The 20111-nt window shown below is 32.1% G+C and overlaps 1 protein-coding gene across 4 annotated transcripts in view; it reads left to right on the forward strand.

The window, feature by feature from the left end:
• Window positions 1-13140, forward strand: part of dbo (Kelch-like protein diablo) — a 33176-nt gene extending 20036 nt beyond the window's left edge. For 2 of the 4 annotated variants that reach the window (XM_035353578.2, XM_035353577.2), the window contains exons 7-10: window positions 4708-4851; window positions 5028-5161; window positions 5795-6003; window positions 11778-13140. In XM_035353578.2, coding sequence (XP_035209469.1) covers window positions 4708-4851; window positions 5028-5161; window positions 5795-6003; window positions 11778-11969 — 679 coding nt within the window. In that variant the 3' untranslated portion in view covers window positions 11970-13140. The other 2 variants (XM_035353579.2, XM_085827363.1) reach the window with 2 other exon arrangements.
• The last annotated feature ends 6971 nt before the right edge of the window (window positions 13141-20111 follow it).

The following is a 20111-nucleotide window of genomic DNA, read 5'->3' on the forward strand; positions in this document are numbered from 1 at the left end:
TATTGTGAACGGTAATGAAACGTAAAATTCTCATGGTACTGTCAAGTTGAAAAGATGATCCGTGCAGTGGCATTTTTTCAGATTTGCCAAAAATGAAAAAAATCAGGCAAACTCCTTTAATATGGAAAATTATGAACACTCTTTCCAGGACAAAAAGGTCTTTTGGTTAGATTTTATAGATGCAGGAACAGTAAATCACAGAAGCATACTCTGACTTTTTGTGTATATAAGGCATTGAGAAGTGAGAATTGTGGCAAACTTTTGACAAACTGCTCTAAGTGACTTTCATGTCTTTCTTCACTGCAGAAATTGATCTGATTCTTTATTTCAAAGAAGTAATCAATTTAAAACTGCTATAGAACTGCAGGCAGTAGAATCTTGTATACAATTTTTCAGCATGAAAATTGATTGAAAGAAAATGACTACACAGAAAAATGGACAAGAGATGATCACATTTTGAACCCCAATAGTTAAAATTTTTCTTTCTTCCTAATGATCATGTTGCCCTTACTTTCAAAATATGCCTCTGTATTAAAAATTATATTTTATTTGTGATTTATAATGGGAGTTTTACAAATGCCTTATTATATAGAAAACTTTGCTATAACAATCTTTCAGTTGAAAAGTATAAAATATTCATAATGTATTTGTGCAATTTTCATAAATGCAGTTACAAAATTATTTTGAATATCTTTACATCACTTGTAAATGCCTAATATTTTTCAAATTGATAATGTGTGATTTTCATTAAGTGATTATATAATATTCATTCTTTCCCTACACGAAAAAATCTGATGTGTACACCACGACTTCCTTTTACAGAATATTAAATTATATGCAATTTTCCTGCATTTCATATAAACATATTCAGTTAATGAATTTTGAATTAAATCTACTTCATCAATAGTGCATAAACCACAATAGAATAAATGCTCTCTTTAAAGTTCACTGGATTTATTTACCATAGCCACTCTTCAGCACTAGGTTCACTTAACAGCATTACATCTAGTTAATTTTATAACTTGGGAGTGCACAAAAATTATATCATTTGAAGAATTACCACATGTTCTATTCAAATACTAAAATGTTTTTAAAAAAGTTTTTCACACACAATTCAGTGCCGCTTATGTAATGCGCATGCACTACTAATTAATTCAGTTCTCACTTCGCACCGAGGCAAAAATACATAAAAATTCAAAATAATTTCATTAAAAATTGAAAGATATAGAAAAGCATAAAACCCCAAGTACAGTTAAAATAATTGAAAAAAAAAAAGAGAGAAAAATTTTTACAATTAAAAGTACAGTTTCTATGCAAAAACAAGCAATTCAGCCAGTGGGGAAGGAGGCAGATTTTTCAGTGCGCAAACTGAAAGTTTACTTTTGGTCTCACTTGGCAAAAGGACACTGAAGGTGTAGAAACTGCCTTAATTTGTTGTGGACACTATGCTGAGTCAATATATGAGATAATTTAATAACTTAAATCATTCCTGAATAAATTAAGCATAATTTAATTTGCAATAATAAAAGATGTTGCTTTGTTGTTGTGAAGCTTAGTTTTTCTAGATTGGCAACAAATCCACTATTCTGCCAAATTTCAAATGTAAGCAAATATGGCTGATATGGTAAACAAATTAGGCTTAGCCACATTTAAACAACTTTTAAATTGTTGATAATTTTACAACTATAACATGCAGGTTAACTAAAGGCATAAAAACCTTAACCTGAAGATAAGAACATCATAATTCAATCCTTTTTAAAGCAAAAAATGCACAATTTAAAAACATATAAGAATAAAGAAACTGAACTGAGTAACAGAGTGGATATATATATGCATATATTTATATACTTTTGGTGCAGCTGATTGAAACCAAAATGGGAGATGCACATCTATATTGTTATGAAATGTCCAGAAGCTGTAAAATAGCTTCCCTGCAAAGAAGTTGTAGAGTTGCTAGAAAATGGCAAGGGACGTCAGGGTTGCCATATATGGCGAGAAATCGCTCATTTGGTGACAAAATTGGCAAAATGCCATAGACGGATGAAGAACCTTCTGGGATGAATTCTTACTGGTTTAACCCAGAACGAACACAAGCCGAAAGCTGTATAAACCCTGCTGGTAGACGGAGAGTCCATCGAGTAGATAGACAGTCAGTGAGTACCGAGTTGGTCGTCGAGTGCACCGAAAGAGTCTTTTAGTGTATCGCAGTTAACGCATCGTCGAGAGAGTGTGTTGAGCTCCAGGAATGACTGAATCGAGGAGTCTGGAGCTGTACTCTAGTGTGTTATGAGTTGTAGCGGGGAGCATTTCGAGAGTACGTGGAGTTCCAAGAACGACTGAGCAGAGTCGGGAGCTGTACTCTGGTGCTTTACAATGAAGCTGTCTCCACCGTTATGGCCTGATAACCTGAAGGCAGTGTCGCTGATTGTGTCAGTGTGTTTATAGTAGTTCTTCGACGACTGTAAATGTGATTTTTGGAGCTGTCCTGATTAATATTGGCTAAATAAAGTGTGTTTCGATACATCATCAAGTAGTATCGTTGTTATTTACTCCAAATCCGCATGAACCCTCTATGTACATGAAGTAAGGGAAACGTTCTGAGGCTACTCGTTTTTGATTTATAGGAGATGCGTACGTACAGATGCCACAAGAAAATCTCTTCAGAATCCATTTTAAATCAGTTTTATAATTTTTTTTGGGGGGGGGAATAAGTCCATTATTCTGTCCTTACGTACAGATGTCGTACAAAAACATTGTCAAATTGTATTTGATAGCGCTCAAAATGGATATATTCATTGAAATATGATACCCAAAATTTTTCGCAATTACAATACTTCCTTTTTTACTTCATACAAGGAAGTAAAAAGAGGTAGTGGATATTGTTTTAAATTGGCATATTGTTTTCCAGTCAATTGAATTGTAGCATATTAAATAAAAATAATGTCTAATTACATATCGTTCTTTTTATGTAGCTAGCACTTCCACCTATTTAATGTATTACTTATAAACCACTCTCTTCAATTAATTGACAAACAGTGATTATGATGATTTGAACTTGCATTACGCACTAAATAAAAGGCTTATCTTCATACTTTTCCTGTAAAGATTCTATAGCTTTTCCGTTTCATTACTAATAAGCAGTGTCCACTGTACTTAAAATTTTGTTTGATTACAGTGATTTTTTATTATCTCATTAAAATCATTTACATTCTGTTGCCACTCATATTGTGAAGTAAATGTGATATGGTGCATTAATTTAGAATTCTATCAGAACTGAATAATTGAAGCATTCAAAAACTGTGAAAATGTACTGCAGTTACCATTCATCACATTCTTGCAACATGTATTGATCAATAAGTGTATCCATCAATATTTATTAATGGTAAGACCATTTTTCACAATGAAAAATATTGTAACAAATCAAAATCGTAAAAAAACAACCTTATATTTAGCGTAGGTATAATGAAACACTCAATCGATTTCGAGGGCAGCTAAAGGTCCCTCCTCATCAGGAGAAAGAAATACATAGAAAGAAGAAAATAGGAATCACAGAAACACGTGGTGCTTATCAGCACTGCACGTGGTTATAACTAGATTTTTAATCATAGTTGCACTGGCCGCCTACTTTTACTGAGCCAGGCTGTCTGATCAAGTATAAAGAAATATTAGCGAAGTTAAAATAGGGAGCGAGGGGCAAATGCACATTACGCTCAAAATCTGAACTTCAAATAATGAATTCAAATAATTATTTTACGCTCAAAATCTGAACTTCAAATAATGAATTCAAATAATTATTTTACGCTCAAAATCTGAACTTCAAATAATGAATTCAAATAATTATTTTACGCTCAAAATCTGAACTTCAAATAATGAATTCAAATAATTATTTTACGCTCAAAATCTGAACTTCAAATAATGAATTCAAATAATTATTTTACGCTCAAAATCTGAACTTCAAATAATGAATTCAAATAATTATTTGAAGTTCAGATTTTGAGCGTAATGTGCATTTGCCCCTCGCTCCCTATTTTAACTTCGCTAATATTTCTTTATACTTGATCAGACAGCCTGGCTCAGTAAAAGTAGGCGGCCAGTGCAACTCTGATTAAAAATCTAGTTATAACCACGTGCAGTGCTGATAAGCACCACGTGTTTCTGTGATTCCTATTTTCTTCTTTCTATGTATTTCTTTCTCCTGATGAGGAGGGACCTTTAGCTGCCCTCGAAATCGATTGAGTGTTTCATTATACCTACGCTAAATATAAGGTTGTTTTTTTACGATTTTGATTGTCACATTAGCGTGTTTCTCTTCTAATCTATTGTAACAAATGTTATGGTAAAAAAGAAATTATTTACCAAATCATATGTACCTGGTCATAATAGTAAAAAAAAAAAAAAAATGCAGCTACAAAACTTTGCATTTTTGAAATATCATAATAAGCAAAAACACTATAAATGAGGAAAGTATTGCAAAATATCTTTCCACAGCTATTTTATTACTGAAAATTTAGTTATCAGGAAACAAATGAACGTCACTTTTTCCTTCTGGACTAGCTTTTCTTAATTTTGTGATTGGTTATTATTCATTGATATCATTTGATGCACATATGAATGTGCTCTTTATGTCGTAAGGCTGCATGTAATTTGTTAGTTTTTTTCCCTTCCCTGCTTAATTTTGGTTATGCTACATTTGCTTTTCTGTTTCAGGTATGATCCTCAAACCAATCAGTGGAGTTGTGATGTTGCACCAACTAGCTCTTGCCGTACCAGTGTTGGTGTTGCTGTTCTTGATGGATATCTTTATGCTGTGGGTGGTCAAGATGGTGTATCATGTTTAAATTTTGTTGAGAGGTATAAATTTAGATATTTTCCTGTCACAGGGGAAATTCTTGATCCTTGTATTTTGTAGATTTGTTTCATGATTTTATTATATATTTATTTTTATTAAATAATTATAACTGATGTGCATATCATATTTTATACAGAGATACATACAAACTAGTTAATTAAGAGTACAAATATTTCAGATATGACCCTCAAACTAATCGTTGGACCAAAGTTGCTCCTATGAGTACCAAACGACTTGGAGTTGCTGTAGCAGTCCTTGGAGGCTATCTGTATGCTGTTGGTGGATCTGATGGCTCATCACCTCTAAACTCTGGTAAGTATGGAAGTCCCATATACTAGTAGCAGATCACTTATCTGAAATTTTGAATATTCTTATTTGCTTGTTAAAATTGATTGGAAAGAGCATATCAGTAGAACATCCATTAACTGTGAGATATAATTCACAACAAATGATTTTGTGGGAGTAGGTGAGGTAAATAATTGCTACCACCTCACACTTTAGTAGAAAACTATTTTCAACAGAGGATATTAGCCTGAATAAGCTTGTTAGTGTAAAATAATAATCCCCTGAAATATGATATTTTCAGGCTGTATCTTTATTTAGGGTAAATTTATACATATCCTTTAACTAGTGACATTACATTTAGTTCATATATTATTATGTCTTTAAAATAAATTATATCTAAAATTTCTAATTCGAGAAGAGAAGACCAGTATGTTGTGGTAGATGTGAAAGAAAGATAGCATCTTTAAATTAGGTAAAATTCAGTCTTAGATTGGAGTTCATTTAAAAATCATCACACAATTTTAAATTAACACCGGTCTAAGATTTTTCGCCAAGTAAATTTTACGATTTTTAACAGTAATTGCTTTGTCTTTTATTTATTGGTTCATAATATAAATAAAATTTATTTTTAATGAAGAATTTTATTTTTTATAATTTTAGTTGAGCGATTTGATCCAAGAACAAACAGATGGAGCTCCGTTGCCTCTATGGGAACAAGACGTAAACACCTTGGCTGTGCCATTTATAACAACATGATTTATGCTGTTGGTGGAAGGGATGACACTACTGAATTAAGTAGTGCAGAAAGATACAATCCTCAGACAAATCAATGGCAACCCATAGTAGCTATGACTTCTCGAAGATCTGGGGTAAACATCTTACTTTTTATTATAGTTTTCGTGCAATAATCAAATAATTTATATGACTTCTCGAAGATCTGGGGTAAACATCTTACTTTTTATTATAGTTTACGTGCAATAATCAAATATTTTATAAATTAAGAAAATTTGTTTAATTTCTTTTTTGGGAGGGGGGAATCGATGTGAATTCGATCATGCTATGGTATGCTTGCTGATACGTATTTGGCTGTCAACCCATTGACCATCATAGTGGAACCCTTTAAAATTTCATTGACTCCCAGGGAGTTGATACTTACCCTTTTGGGAAACTTTGATTTAAATGAACGAACCATGTTCAAATCTTGCATAGCTTTACAAGCAGTAATGCTTAAAAGAAGTCAATATTGCCCTCATATAAAAGAAGTATAGAAGATTTTACAAAAATTTATATAAATTTTACTCCTATTTTTATTGAACCATATTTTAAGCATTGCTGTGTAGTATTCATGTAAGAGCTTTGAAGAACATATTTTGTACTTAACCCATGTATTAATTGTAGTTTCGCATAGGTAAGATGACCAAATTTTGAAGTTCGAAATTCGGGACACTATAATTTTTTAATCTTTTTTTTACAAATAAATTTTATTATTATTATTGTGGTCAAGGTAGTATGTAGGTAATATATATATATAAATCAAAATAAATAATATTTGTTTTATTTTTTAATAGTGGTGTATAATATTTTTAATAAGTAAATAAATCCCAATGCAGTATTTATTGTTAAACAAAACAGTGAATTTGTAAACCATCTAAATTATTTTGATGAAGTAGCCTTCTGTTTCTCTAAAGTATGACTATTTCTTAGATTATCTTTTTCTCTTTTTATCATCTCAAAGTCTGTATATTTGGGTGATTAATATACCCTAAAGTTTCCACTTTAAGGTGTGTCACATCATTCATTCAAAAACTGTTCATAGTGCTAAACATTCATTCAGTTGCAGCGTTAGTACCAAGAAGACAAAAGAAAGTCTCTGCCCATTTTAAAACATTTGAACAAGGAAGCTGGTTCTTATTAAAATATGCAGTTATTTCAATCCACACCTGAATTGGACACATCTTACTTTTTTACCATACCAATACTTTTTTCCATCATATATTGTTTAAAGAAAACATATTCCTCATATATATTAGTTTTCTATAACTTATGATTTAGTATCATAATAATTAACAAAAAGGCTGTTTCAACTTAACTCCAAGAAAAGATTTCATTCATTTAATATGATCCAGTGTTTAAAATTTCCGTGCATGAATCTTGCCATTTCCATCTCCTGAAATACTTTTTTGGTCCATTTCTCCAAATAAGTAAGAGCAGTCTGATAAAATGAAACAATCACTTCTCAAAATTCTGTAACTTCATATCATCACGTCTTCATTCTCTTCAAGTTTTTTCTAGAGTTTTTTACCATTTATTGGAATAAAGTTATCACCTATCTTGTCAATACTTGAAGCTTTCAGAGCATCCACTGAAGCAATTACATGAAATACAGATGCTGTTTGATTTTCTGTTGTTATGATGATTTAATGAAATATTGAAGCCTGACAGCTTGACAAAATGTAGCCAAACTTCTGCCGGATTCTCAAAGAATTTTGAGCCCTTTTAATGACGGGAAGTAATGCTAACCTTCTTGTTTGTAAATACCCTAGTATCATTAAAAAATCAGTTTCTACGAAGTTGCAGAAATTTTTCAGCGTTTCTACTTTAACCCTTTAAAGGGCACCAGTATATAGAATATGCCGGTTGTTTGTCAATTTTTTAACCTCCTAAAAAATGCTAATTTTTCTACACCAAAAGGTATAATTGTAAGTTTCTAGCATTTCCTTTCAATTCTAAATGATTAAAAGTTGTTTAGGATTCAATATAATGTTCAGGAAGGGATGGGGAGTTTACTTGTCCCTGTGCTAGGATTGAATACAAGTATATTAGTTTCTTTTTATTTTTTGTTTACTCCACTCGAGTTTCATTTGTCTCTGTTTAGCTAAAATTTTAATTTCAATGCTTCTCCCTTTCCCAAGTGAAAGACTCATCAATTTCAAAATTGCCGTCTGGGGTCAAAACATTACACAATTGTAGAGGTTAAATGTGGCATTTTAGTCCCGAAGGACATCCATTGCTTCATGTTTTCCAAAATCCTAGAATGCAGCGTAAATGAAAAGAGGTAATTGACAACAAATTTGTCATTCGAGAGTCATGCCTTCTTCCCTTTCTGTGATCTTATCACAGAAAGGGAAAGCTCACTTAAAAATATGGGAATATTTCTAAAGCCCATTTTTAAATGCAAACTAAAATTCATGCAAAAGTTTAAAAGGAGCCCCTAGGAAACCAAAGGATTTGAAAACTGAAATAAGAGTATGAAAATTGAAATAAGGTGTATCCAATAAGAAAATTTTTTAACAGCATTTTTCCTGGACAAAAATATATATTAAAACTTATATTTACAAAAAATAAAAAAGGGGCCGTTATGGTACTCCATAATCTAAAGTGCATGGAGGAGGGAGTGATTCTTGGTATCATAGCATGAAGCATGGTCTTTTTTACATATTATCTAAAGCATGAAATATAACTTTACTAATAACTCAGCTGAGAAAGTATGTTGCATTTTTGAAAAATGCTCTATATATTGTATCTCTACAGACGCACTTCAATAGTATGCAAAATTAATTTAAAAAACAAAAATAACAATTGTCAGCTACCTGGAAAAAAATGTCTTAGAGGAGCTCTGGTATAAAATATATACTGACTCTCAAAATTCAGGACTTCGCCTAGATTTTTTTTAAGTTTCAATTTTGTGCCATAAGTTATAATTCATATTAAGTCCATAAGTTATAATTCATGCAAAATTTTACCACAATTTAAATTATTTTATATACTGCCCTTCAAAGGGTTAATAGTATAAGATTTAAAGTATATCTTAGAAATAATCATTTCTGTATCAACTGGCAAAATATCAGCTGATGATCTTATAGTGTTTTGGATAATATGTGTTGTACATCCAACTCGTTCAGTTGGTTATTAAACCATGGTTAATGTTTCATTTCAGTTTAACAAAAGCATTATTTTCTCCATGTCTATCAGTTCCTCCAAGTTAGAATTCGTATTATCGGCAAAAAGACCAATAACTTTTTCTTTATAATTATTATCTTCCTGACAGGTAGTTAAATAGTCGCTGACAATATTGGCTGTTTTTCCAGATAAGGATTTAAATTGTAAAATTTTTGCTCTTAACCCCATTATCCAATCTAGTATAAATCTTAACAAGCATTGTAAAAAGTTTTATGTCCTTAATGCATCAGATAAGATTGAAAACAAATGAACATTTTTGCAAAGCTCTTTATTTCGGCCTTGGTTTGCACACATTTAAATTTAGGCTTAAGTGCCACATGAAGCAGCTTGAACATATGATCATCCATAAACTTAAAGCTATGGTTGTGGCAAATAGTATGGTATGCAGAAGTACCTTCTACTGCAACTAATTCTTCTTCCTTATCACCCATTTTCTCCTGTTTGAAGAAATTCTGTATTGACGAGGTAGATGCAGCAGCAGTGTTCGACATTTTATGTTTATTACTATTTATATAAAGTTTAATGTTTGTATGTCCACCATAGATTATTGAAAATTTTGAAGAATATGTTCACAGCAAAATATTGCACAATACATCGGAATCGCTTAGTTTTATAAATGGGTATTTTTTTAGTCTTCATTAAATGTACACTTTCTTTTTTTTTTAACCTATTATTTAAAAAAAATGGTAAAAATAAATAATAAATTAAACTGCAGTAAAACATATCCTTTGCATGTACATAATGCATCTTTGATAAATAAAAAATATATGTCGTTTCCAAATGGGAAACATCATTACACATTGTTTCGGCAGATTTTAAAAAAATTTTTAACCCATATGCAAATGCAAAATGATGATGGAGTAAAAATTTTACGGCCTAAACATGAAAAAAGAAAAATGATTTTAGATGCTTATATATACATTGAAATTTCAGCAAATGATAAAAGAATTATTTTTAGATGTCATGTAATAATGTGTAAGGGGATGATACGTACATGTAATGCACATTGATAATTAAAACGTGTATATATTTATTAAAAATTGCAGTGCTGTATGTAAGTGAAAATCTTAACTGCAACTGTGAGCAAAAATTCCAAATACGTTGGTGGGCTGGGGAGAGAAATATTGGAATCAGAAATAGAATTCCCCCAATACAATTTTTCTAAAGTAAACGTGAATCCCCTCTTCTTCCCAATGAACCTCTGTTTATGGCTTTCACCTCTTACCTTTCACTTGTAATCTCAATTTGCAATCTACACTACTAAAATAAAGCCCAAAATGGACAAATGCCAAAAACGAGTTAAAAAAATTGGGACAAGGACTGATAATTCAGGACTTTCTCGGGAAATTCGGGATGTATGATTACCTTAACATAAGGCCACTTTTCCACAAACCCATACTTTAAGCCTTTCCAGGCATTGCACCTTTGTTTAAGATGTTCCCTCAGGACTGATGGAGGGTTGTGTCACTGAGCCCAACTTTAGGGGGGGAAATACACAAAAAAGAAGTCCTAATGTCAACATTTTTATATCATTTTAGATTATTACTTAAGCTATTATATATATTAAAATTAGCATTTAATAATCTTTTTCTTTATTTTACAGGAAAATATAAAAGAAAAATTGCTTATTTTGAGAAATAATTTTCAAAAGCGCTATTCAAATTATTCCAAAGTCTTAGTTGACAAAATACATTTGTAAACTTAAAATTTATAAAAAATACAAGGAAGATTATTTACAAGAAGAAGTAACAGAATCTTTCACAGGAAGTGGAAGGCAGGCACTCAGTGAGCTCACTCTCTTATACAAAATGTCCATATGAGAATCATTGAAATAACTCTTTAACTCTGTAGGAAGTGAATCATCACTCTCAGTATTTCTTTTCTTTGATACATAATACTTAATCGTCATAAAAAAACTGAAGTCAGGGCTTTCCAAAATAAAAAACAAAGCACATAAAATGTAAATAATTAAAGTAAAGCAAAGCATAACAGAACTCCACATAGTAACCCTAAAAGACCCTACATTGTAGCGAAGAAAAGAATAAAAAAGGATTTGAAGGCATATCACAAATGAGAATGTTTATATCGTCTGGCGAGTTAAAGAGACTAGCTATGTTTGTTTACATTAGCTTCCTCTCCTTCCCTGCAACAGCTGACACCAAAGTTAGGCAGAATGGATCAAACTGAAGGTCAGGATCTTAAAACTATGTTCAGTTCAAAGGTAAAGTACACAGGGGTGCCATCTAACCAACCATCTATCTAACATCATCAGTGGTCTTTAACAGGTGGTTCAGCTTAAAATGTATATATGTATCATCCGTCTCATAAGCACAATCTCCAGTGGTATATGGGTGGGACGCCTGGTTGTGAGAGACATTCGTAGGGAATGCGTATATGGGATGCCCATCTGGAAAGTGTTAATTAGCTGTGGTCATTTAGTACATTATGCTCAGCTGCATACTTTTCTTAGTAACAATAAAATGTAACATTATTAGTAATATTATTAAGTAAGAATATTATATTATTAGTAACATTCTTACATGAAATTTACAACGAAAGTAAATGAACTTCATAAAAATTTCTGATATATTACTCATTTTTAAAAAAAGGGCATCATATATGTGTTATTAAAAAATGATTTTGTTCAAAGTGCATGCTTTAGTTTTAGTAATTTGTGATTTAGGTTGGACTTGCAGTTGTAAATGGATTACTGTATGCTGTTGGTGGCTTTGATGGTACATCTTATTTAAAAACAATAGAAGTCTATGATCCTGAACAGAATCAGTGGAGACTTTGTGGAAGCATGAACTATAGACGTTTGGGTGGGGGTGTAGGAGTTGTACGATTACCACATCATGAAGCACATTATTGGTGATACTGTGTAGAATAAGAACTTAATATTTATTTATGTACTGAAAATACCTTTTGTACAGTATAAGTTTGCTTTTATTATTTAGGTTATGTAAAATACTGGTTCCATCATACAGTTTGATCATATTTATATATGCATTTGTATAGCTCTATATGAATGATTATTTATTGCAAGAAAATTGCATCATCTTCAAATAAGACATTTAGATAGTGTAAATAAAAAAAGTCTCTCATTAATTTTATGTAAAGAAATAAAATCGATCATACCATTTAAAATAAGAAATGTGCAAAATATGTATTCTTTTTATAACATTAATATTTATTTTCTTTTGTATGCAATTTGTTACATCTTTAAACTCATGTAAATATGGATGAAGCTTAGTGCACAGACTGTTTTAAATTGAATCAATTTTGTGAACTAAATGATTGAACAGAAAGTAATATTAAATTCTGTAGTGTATGTAAAGAAAATTAAACAGTATTAGATAATATGTATTGAATTAAATGCATAACTTCAGTAACAATCTTTATTAGCAGAAATTATGTTAAGTTGCATTTATTTGCATGTTATGAAAAGTGCATTTGACAGTATATGGATATATTCTGTAACATTTTACTTATGCTCTGACCCTCTGCTTTTGTAAGATAGTTTTGAATAATTTTAAAATGTATACAAAACATTTTTACATTTGTGGGCTGGCAAAATTTAAGTTAATTTTATGGGTGCTAAAGTGCATTTGTTTGTGTAAATTTATATTAAGTCATGTATGTTAAGTGATACATTGTATATATTCAAAATATTTCATCTGTGTATTCTACTTAGTTTTATTTAACAATATACTTTTCTGTACTATTTTCCTTTTTTTTAACTTTCTTGAACTATTAATAATTTAAAAAAAGTATTCAAAATATTTCATCTGTGTGTTCTACTTATATTTATAACAGTATACTTTTATTATTTTCCTCTTTTTAACTTTCTTGGACTATCAATAATTGGGAGAAACATCCGAAAGCGTAAATCTTGTTGAAAATATATATTTTAAGAGGTTTGCTTCATGGCTTCAGTTCAGTAAAGATGTTCCATTATTCAAAAAGTGTGCTCATATTAATCAAGAATTACTACTTATTTGCCCTCCATTGCTTCCTTTAAAGCCAATAAAATGTTTTAAAGAAAATATGCTTTGTAATTACTACTATAATTAAATGATTAAGGAATACTTATAAGTACTTAATCAAACACACACACACACACACACATATATATATGCATTCACTATTTCTAATTAATATGTGTGTATTTTTTATAACATTATTTGCTAAACATCCAATTTTGTTATTCGTAGTATATTTACAGATTGACTTACACAATGAAGTTAAAAATGCTTAGCTGCAGTTTACTTTTTTTTTAATTAGTGGTTAAAGTAAACTTTTTAATTCATTAGTCTCAAATTCTATGGGAATTAATTTCTATCTTTTATGGAACAAAGTTACACTAATTACCAAGGCTTCCTTTCATTTATTAAAAAAAAAAAAATTAGATTGCAACTTAAATAAACTCAAAAAAAAAAAATTTTTTTTTTATCATGTAGTAAAGCATCATAAATAGAAACTTTTCCGTTTCGCCCATGCAAATCTCACCAAGCTGACCTTGTTGGTGACAACATACAGTATACACATTGTTCACTTCCACACCTATCGAATTAATTTCCACCTTCTCGTTGCCCTGTGTTGGCAACATGCTTTTGAGATTTGTCCTTTGTAGAATTCGGTCGCTAAAAGCGTAGCTGGCCTGTAATGGTTGTAATTCTTATTTTATAGCTTATCTGTATTGATGAATTATTATTAAATGTTTACGTGTGAATGTTATATTATTAAATGTATTCAGTTTGGTTTAAATAAACCAAGAGTCGTTGAATTTATTAAGTATATTTAAAGTCGAAACTGCGTCATCCATTTCGGCGCCATTCTAGTACGAGGAACGTAAACAATTTATGGAGGCACGGTGGCGAGATTGGGAATTCGTCAGCAGTTCAAGTACAGAAAAGTGCTTTTTATTTCGATTTACATCTGAATTTGATTCTTGAAGTTTTATATCTATATTTTGTATTGATTTTCATTTTGAACTTGAATACTTAGATTACTTATTATGGATCAAGCTACTGTCATTAGATTGCGTGGTAGGGCAAAAGCGGCCTTCACAAGGATTCAGAATACCGTTTCTTCCGATTTATCTAAAAATGAAATAATTTTGCATATGGAACGCTTGGAAAGGATTTATTCATATTTTGATAAATTTGATGCCCAATTACCAGAAGAACAGTCAGAAATTGAAGATTTTGAATCGAAGTATTTTAGTTTGAAACTTCAGTATCAAAATTTATTAGATGTACTGAATGTGGCTAATGTGCCAAATGTTCCAGGAAATTCTAATATTAGTAACTTTAAGTTACCGAAGTTGAATATTCTTATTTTTTCGGATAACTTTAATGACTGGATGAAATTTAAAGATTTGTTTGTTGCAACAGTGCATAATACTTCTTTATCGAATATACAGAAATTTCAGTATTTAATCGGATCACTTGCTGATGAACCAGCTTCTATAATTAAACATATTACGTTATTAAATAATTCTTATGAAGAAGCATGGGCAAAATTGCTCGCTAGGTACGATAAAAAGAAGCAAATAGTACAATCGTTAAACATTTCTGAATCTAAAATGCATTTCACAGGTTGATAATGTTAATATGCGGCAGTTAGCTGATACTTCAGATGAAGTTATTAGAGGTTTAAAAGCTCTTGCTGACGAAGCAACTTCTAGGGATCCATGGTTAATATTTATGTTGCTTCAAAAGGTAGATTCAGAAACTCGAAAGTTATGGACACAAAACAGCAAAAGATGATTTTTCTACACTGGAATCATTTTTTTAATTTTTAAATTTAAGGTGCTCTTCTCTCGAAATTATCATAAATAAAGAAGCAGAAACTAAAGTCGTTCATAAAAATAGTAATGTTAGTTCTAAAAGTTACAGAATTCTAAATTTACTAATACTAAATGTTTGAAATGTAACGGACTTCATGCGTTATATAAATGCATTAAATTTAAGAATTTGGATGTTATTGCTAGAAAGAACTTTGTACAAAAACGAGGATTGTGTTTTTTATGTTTAAATTCACAGCTAGTCAAAAACTGCAATTCACAGTTAAAGTGTAATTTGTGTAATTCAAAAACGCATAGTTTGTTGCATGAAGATATTAAAGCTAACAACGTACAGCTTTTAACAGCACCAAATGAAAACGAAAGCACTCCAGAGAGAATTTCGAATGAATCATGCGAGGGTCAAGGTCAGGTAGTTATCAGTAATACGATTCAAAATTGCAACTCGGTAATTTTGCCTACGGTTCTCGCACTCGCATTTTCGTTCAGTGGCAAAACTATCAAAATTAAATTATTCTCTTCTGGAAGTGAAAGTTCATTTATTTCTGAACGAGCTGTTCGAAGATTAGGATTAAAAAGAACGGATCAAAGGTTACTTTTGCGTGGAATTGGCGGAGTGCCAGCTTCCAAGACTCGTGGTTCTGTTGATTTTAAAATTCGATCAAGGTTAAATAATGGAATAATTGATGTTAATGCATACATTTTGGATAGGTTGACTTTGCCATTACCGGAACAAGTCATTAATGTAAAGCATATAGAATACATTAAATCTATTCCGTTAGCGGATCCGAATTTTGCTCATCCCAAAGAAATTGATTTGATTTTAGGAGCTGATTATTTTTTCTCCGTTTTAAGATGTGGCCAAATATATGGTTCGAAAAATGAGCCTGTAGCTCAAAATACAATTTTCGGTTGGGTGATTGCTGAGAAGGTCGGAAATAATATGGAAGGCTCCAAAACAGCAAATTCACACTTCATAAAGTTAGAAGATAATATAAATCTTGATTATGAACTTAAGCGTTTCTGGGAAATGGAGGATATTGTCGATGTTGGGAAGAAGGAATTTCTGACACCCGAGGAAGAATTTTGTGAATCACATTTTCAAAACACTCATTCTGTTAATTCAGATGGGCGATTTGTTGTAAAACTTCCATTCTATAAATTGCATTTAAAGTTGGGCGATTCAAAACTGGCAGCAATTTCTAGGTTGCGTTCCATGGAACGAAAGTTCAGAGATAATCCGGAATTTGAAAAACAGTATAAAAGTTTTATACATGAATATGAACAGTTAGGACATATGACTGTGATTAATGATGATTTATCTAACAGATCGGATATAGAAAAGTTTTATCTTCCTCATCATGCTGTCATTAAACCTTCTAGCACAACGACAAAATTAAGAGTAGTTTTTGATGCATCCTGTAAATCTGAAAACTGTATATCATTGAATTCTCTTTTAGGGGTAGGTCCAAAATTGCAAAGAGATATTTTTGAGATTTTGATTAATTTTCGATTTCCTAAAATTGTTTTCACAGCCGATGTGGAGAATATGTATCGTCAGGTGATGGTAGCTCCTGAAGATCAGAATTATCAATTGATACTTTGGCGATCCAATTCCAGTGATAAAATGCGCACGTACAAGTCAAAAACAGTTATATATGGTCTTTCCACTGCTTCATTTTTTGCAACTCGATGTCTGAAGCAGGTAGCTTTAGATTCTAAAGAGGAATCAGATGTATCTCGTATATTGCAAGAGGATATGTACATAAGCGACTTATTGTCGGGTGCAAATACAGTTGATGATGCAGTATCTGTCTGCAAGAAAATATCTTCAATTTTACATGCACGTGGTTTTGATTTGAGGAAGTGGAATTCAAATTCTGTAGAATTCTTAACTGAATTTAAGGAACATTGTTCATTGAATTCTGATTTCGAGATATCTCCTAATTCGAGTTCGAAAGTCTTGGGACTTTTTTGGAATTCAATTACTGATACCTTCAGTTTTAAAGCTACACTGCACATCAACGCACCTATAACAAAGAGACGCATATTGGCAGAATCTGCTCGCATTTTCGATCCTTTAGGTCTCCTATCTCCTTGCACTATATTGATTAAAATATTATATCAAAAGCTATGGTTAGTTAAAGGCGACTGGGATTCAGTTGTTTCCTAGCATATCTCAGATGATTGGTTTAAATTTCAAGAGACATTCAGTCAAATCAATAATTGTGAAATTCCGAGATGTGTCATACTCACAACGGACAGTGTTATCCAACTACATGGATTTTCTGATGCATCTTCGCAGGCCTATGCAGCAGCCATTTACTGTCACCAAAAATGCAATGGTACAGTTAAGGATAATCTTTTGGTATCAAAGACTAAAATCGCGCCTATAAAGTAAGTATCCATTCCTCGATTAGAACTCTGTGCTGAGTATTTGTTGACCAGATTAATGCGATCTCTATTGAACATTTAAAAAAAGTTTAATTATGAAATCTATGATTGGACGAATTCCAAGGTAGTTCTGTCTTGGCTATCTGCTCATCCACGCAAGTGGAAAACTTTTGTGGCAAACAGAACATCTCAAATCATAGAAGTGATACCTATTAAACATTCGAATCATGATCCCTCTAAACAGAATCCTGTAGACATTGCTTCTCGTGGTATTGAATCTTAACTCCTACCAAATTGTACTTTGTGGTGGAATGATCCACCATGGTTGCGTCAGGAAGAGGAAAAATGGCCTAAATATGAATTAAAATTTGAAGATGATAAACTGAAGTAAAGGTTGAACAAAGATCGGATCCTATTTTTATTTCTCATATACATGAATCGAATGATTTATTAGCTAATTTGTTCGAGCATTATTCTTCGCGTTGTAAAATTGTTCGTATTCTGGCTTGCTGTCAAAGATTTATTTTTAATTGCAAGAAGCATCATGTTACTCAGAACATTTCACGTAGTGGCATTAACTCCGGCTGCCTTATGCCGCTAACATTTCTAGAGATTCGAGTAGCAGAAAAGTTCATTATTCGTTGAATTCAGGATCATTATTTCGAAGATGATTTACAATGTATTAAGGAAGAGAAACCTTTACCCAAGAAGAGCCAACTACGTTCTCTATATCCATTCGTAGATAAAGATGGTCTCTTACGGGTGGGAGGACGTCTTCGAAATTCATCTTTAGCATTTAACATCAAACATCCTGTCATACTTCCTTCTGGACATAAATTTAGCGAATTACTAGTGAAAGAACTTCATATTTCTTACCTTCATGCTGGTCCTTCTTTATTATCACACCTCATCAGGCAATCTTACTGGATAATTGGAGGGAAGAGACTAATACACAGTTGTGTCAACCATTGCTTAATATGTCATCGATTTAAAGCTGCTTCAACTCCGCAGTTGATGGGTGACTTACCTGAACATCGCGTGACTTTGGAACGACCTTTTTACGCATCTGGTGTGGATTACGCTGGTCCTATTACCATGAAATTTAATAAGGGTCGTGGTTCTAAAGCAACGAAAGGCTATATAGCTCTGTTTGTTTGCTTGTCGGCTAAAGCTGTGCATATAGAAGCAGTCGGTGACCTGACGGCAGACTCGTTTATCGCGGCACTTAGACGTTTCATTTCACGTCGCGGTGCACCACGGCACATTTACAGTGACAACGGTACCAATTTTGTGGGAGCATGCCGAAAACTACAAGAACTAAATCAGATTTAGTCTTCCTTGTATGCAACAGAATCGGTTTCCCGAGAACTAACTAAGTCATCTATTGAATGGCATTTTATACCGCCTGCTTCGCCCCACTTCGGAGGAATATGAGAAGCCGGCATTCGCTCAGCGAAATTTCATCTGAGAAGAGTATTAAAAGAGACTCTTTTAACCTACGAAAAGTTGTCAACGCTACTTACTCAGATCGAGGCTATTTTGAATTTCACGTGCACTTAACTTACGTGACCGATACTGATATTGACTCTATTAATATTTTAACCCGTTCTCATTTTATTACAGGTGATACTTTGCTTTCCTTTCCAGAGACACATCGGTCCGTTCGCACAAGGAGTTCTAGGTGGGAACTTGTACAGAATCTACGGATTTTGGAATCGATGAAAAGAGGAATATTTGACTTCTCTTCAGCAGAGATCTAAGTGGCAGCACACTAAACCCAACTTAAAGGTCGACATGGTGGTTCTTGTCATCGAAGATGGATCTCCACCTTTAGCTTGGCCTATAGGACGGATCATCGATGTCCATCCGGGCAAAGACGGCTTAGTTCGCGTAGCTACAGTCAAATCTAAAACTGGTGTCTTCAAAAGACCAATTAATAAACTTTCACCTTTGCCTGTGTATCAGGGCTAAACCTGATAGGGTGGGAGTATGTTCACTTCCACGCCTATCGAATTAATTTCCACCTTTTTGTTGCCCTGCGTTGGCAACACGCTTTTGAGATTTGTCGTTCGTAGAATTCGGCCGCTAAAAGCGTAGCTGGCCTGTAACGGTTGTAATTCTTATTTTATAGCTTATCTGTATTGATGAATTATTACTAAATGTTTACGTGTGAATGTTATATTATTAAATGTATTCAGTTTGGTTTAAATAGAACAAGAGTCGTTGAATTTATTAAATGTATTTAAAGTCGAAACTGCGCCATCCATTTCGGCGCCATTCTAATACAATGAACGTAAACACACATAAAAAATGTTAACGAATGTTAGTTCTAAGAATTTTTTATTTTAAAGACATAAACATTTTAATATGGTTTAAAGTTTTGTAAAATGCCAATAAATTTGTAAAAAGACATTAATTTAAGAATTTACTATGCTTTCATGGTTCAACATCCTGGTTCGCTGGTTCGTATCATGTGACTCCAAGTGATCTCATCTCACGTAAACTATGCTACAAAAATCTAATTCTCTCAGTAATTATGTACATTAATTTCAAGTTAAATTTTTATTTGGAATACAAGATTAAATGCAAGAATTATTTCAATTCGTACGAATAGCTTACTCAGAAACTTTGTAAAACCGTAGTGCTTTACTTCACTAGTGCATTCTCATTAGAATTGATGAATTTAGCCCTTGATTTTGCTTTTTCTATATTTTCGGGTGAGGGGTGTGATTGCATTCTAATTGACTTAATTACCGTAAATCATCTTAGAGCAGCATAAAATTTAATTATCATGTAAAAATTCTATGTAATTGTATG

This window comes from Stegodyphus dumicola, chromosome 1, assembly GCF_044657685.1.
Source record: "Stegodyphus dumicola isolate Sdum_Otavi_A_Nest chromosome 1, ASM4465768v1".
In the NCBI taxonomy this organism is placed as follows: Eukaryota; Metazoa; Arthropoda; class Arachnida; order Araneae; family Eresidae; genus Stegodyphus; species Stegodyphus dumicola.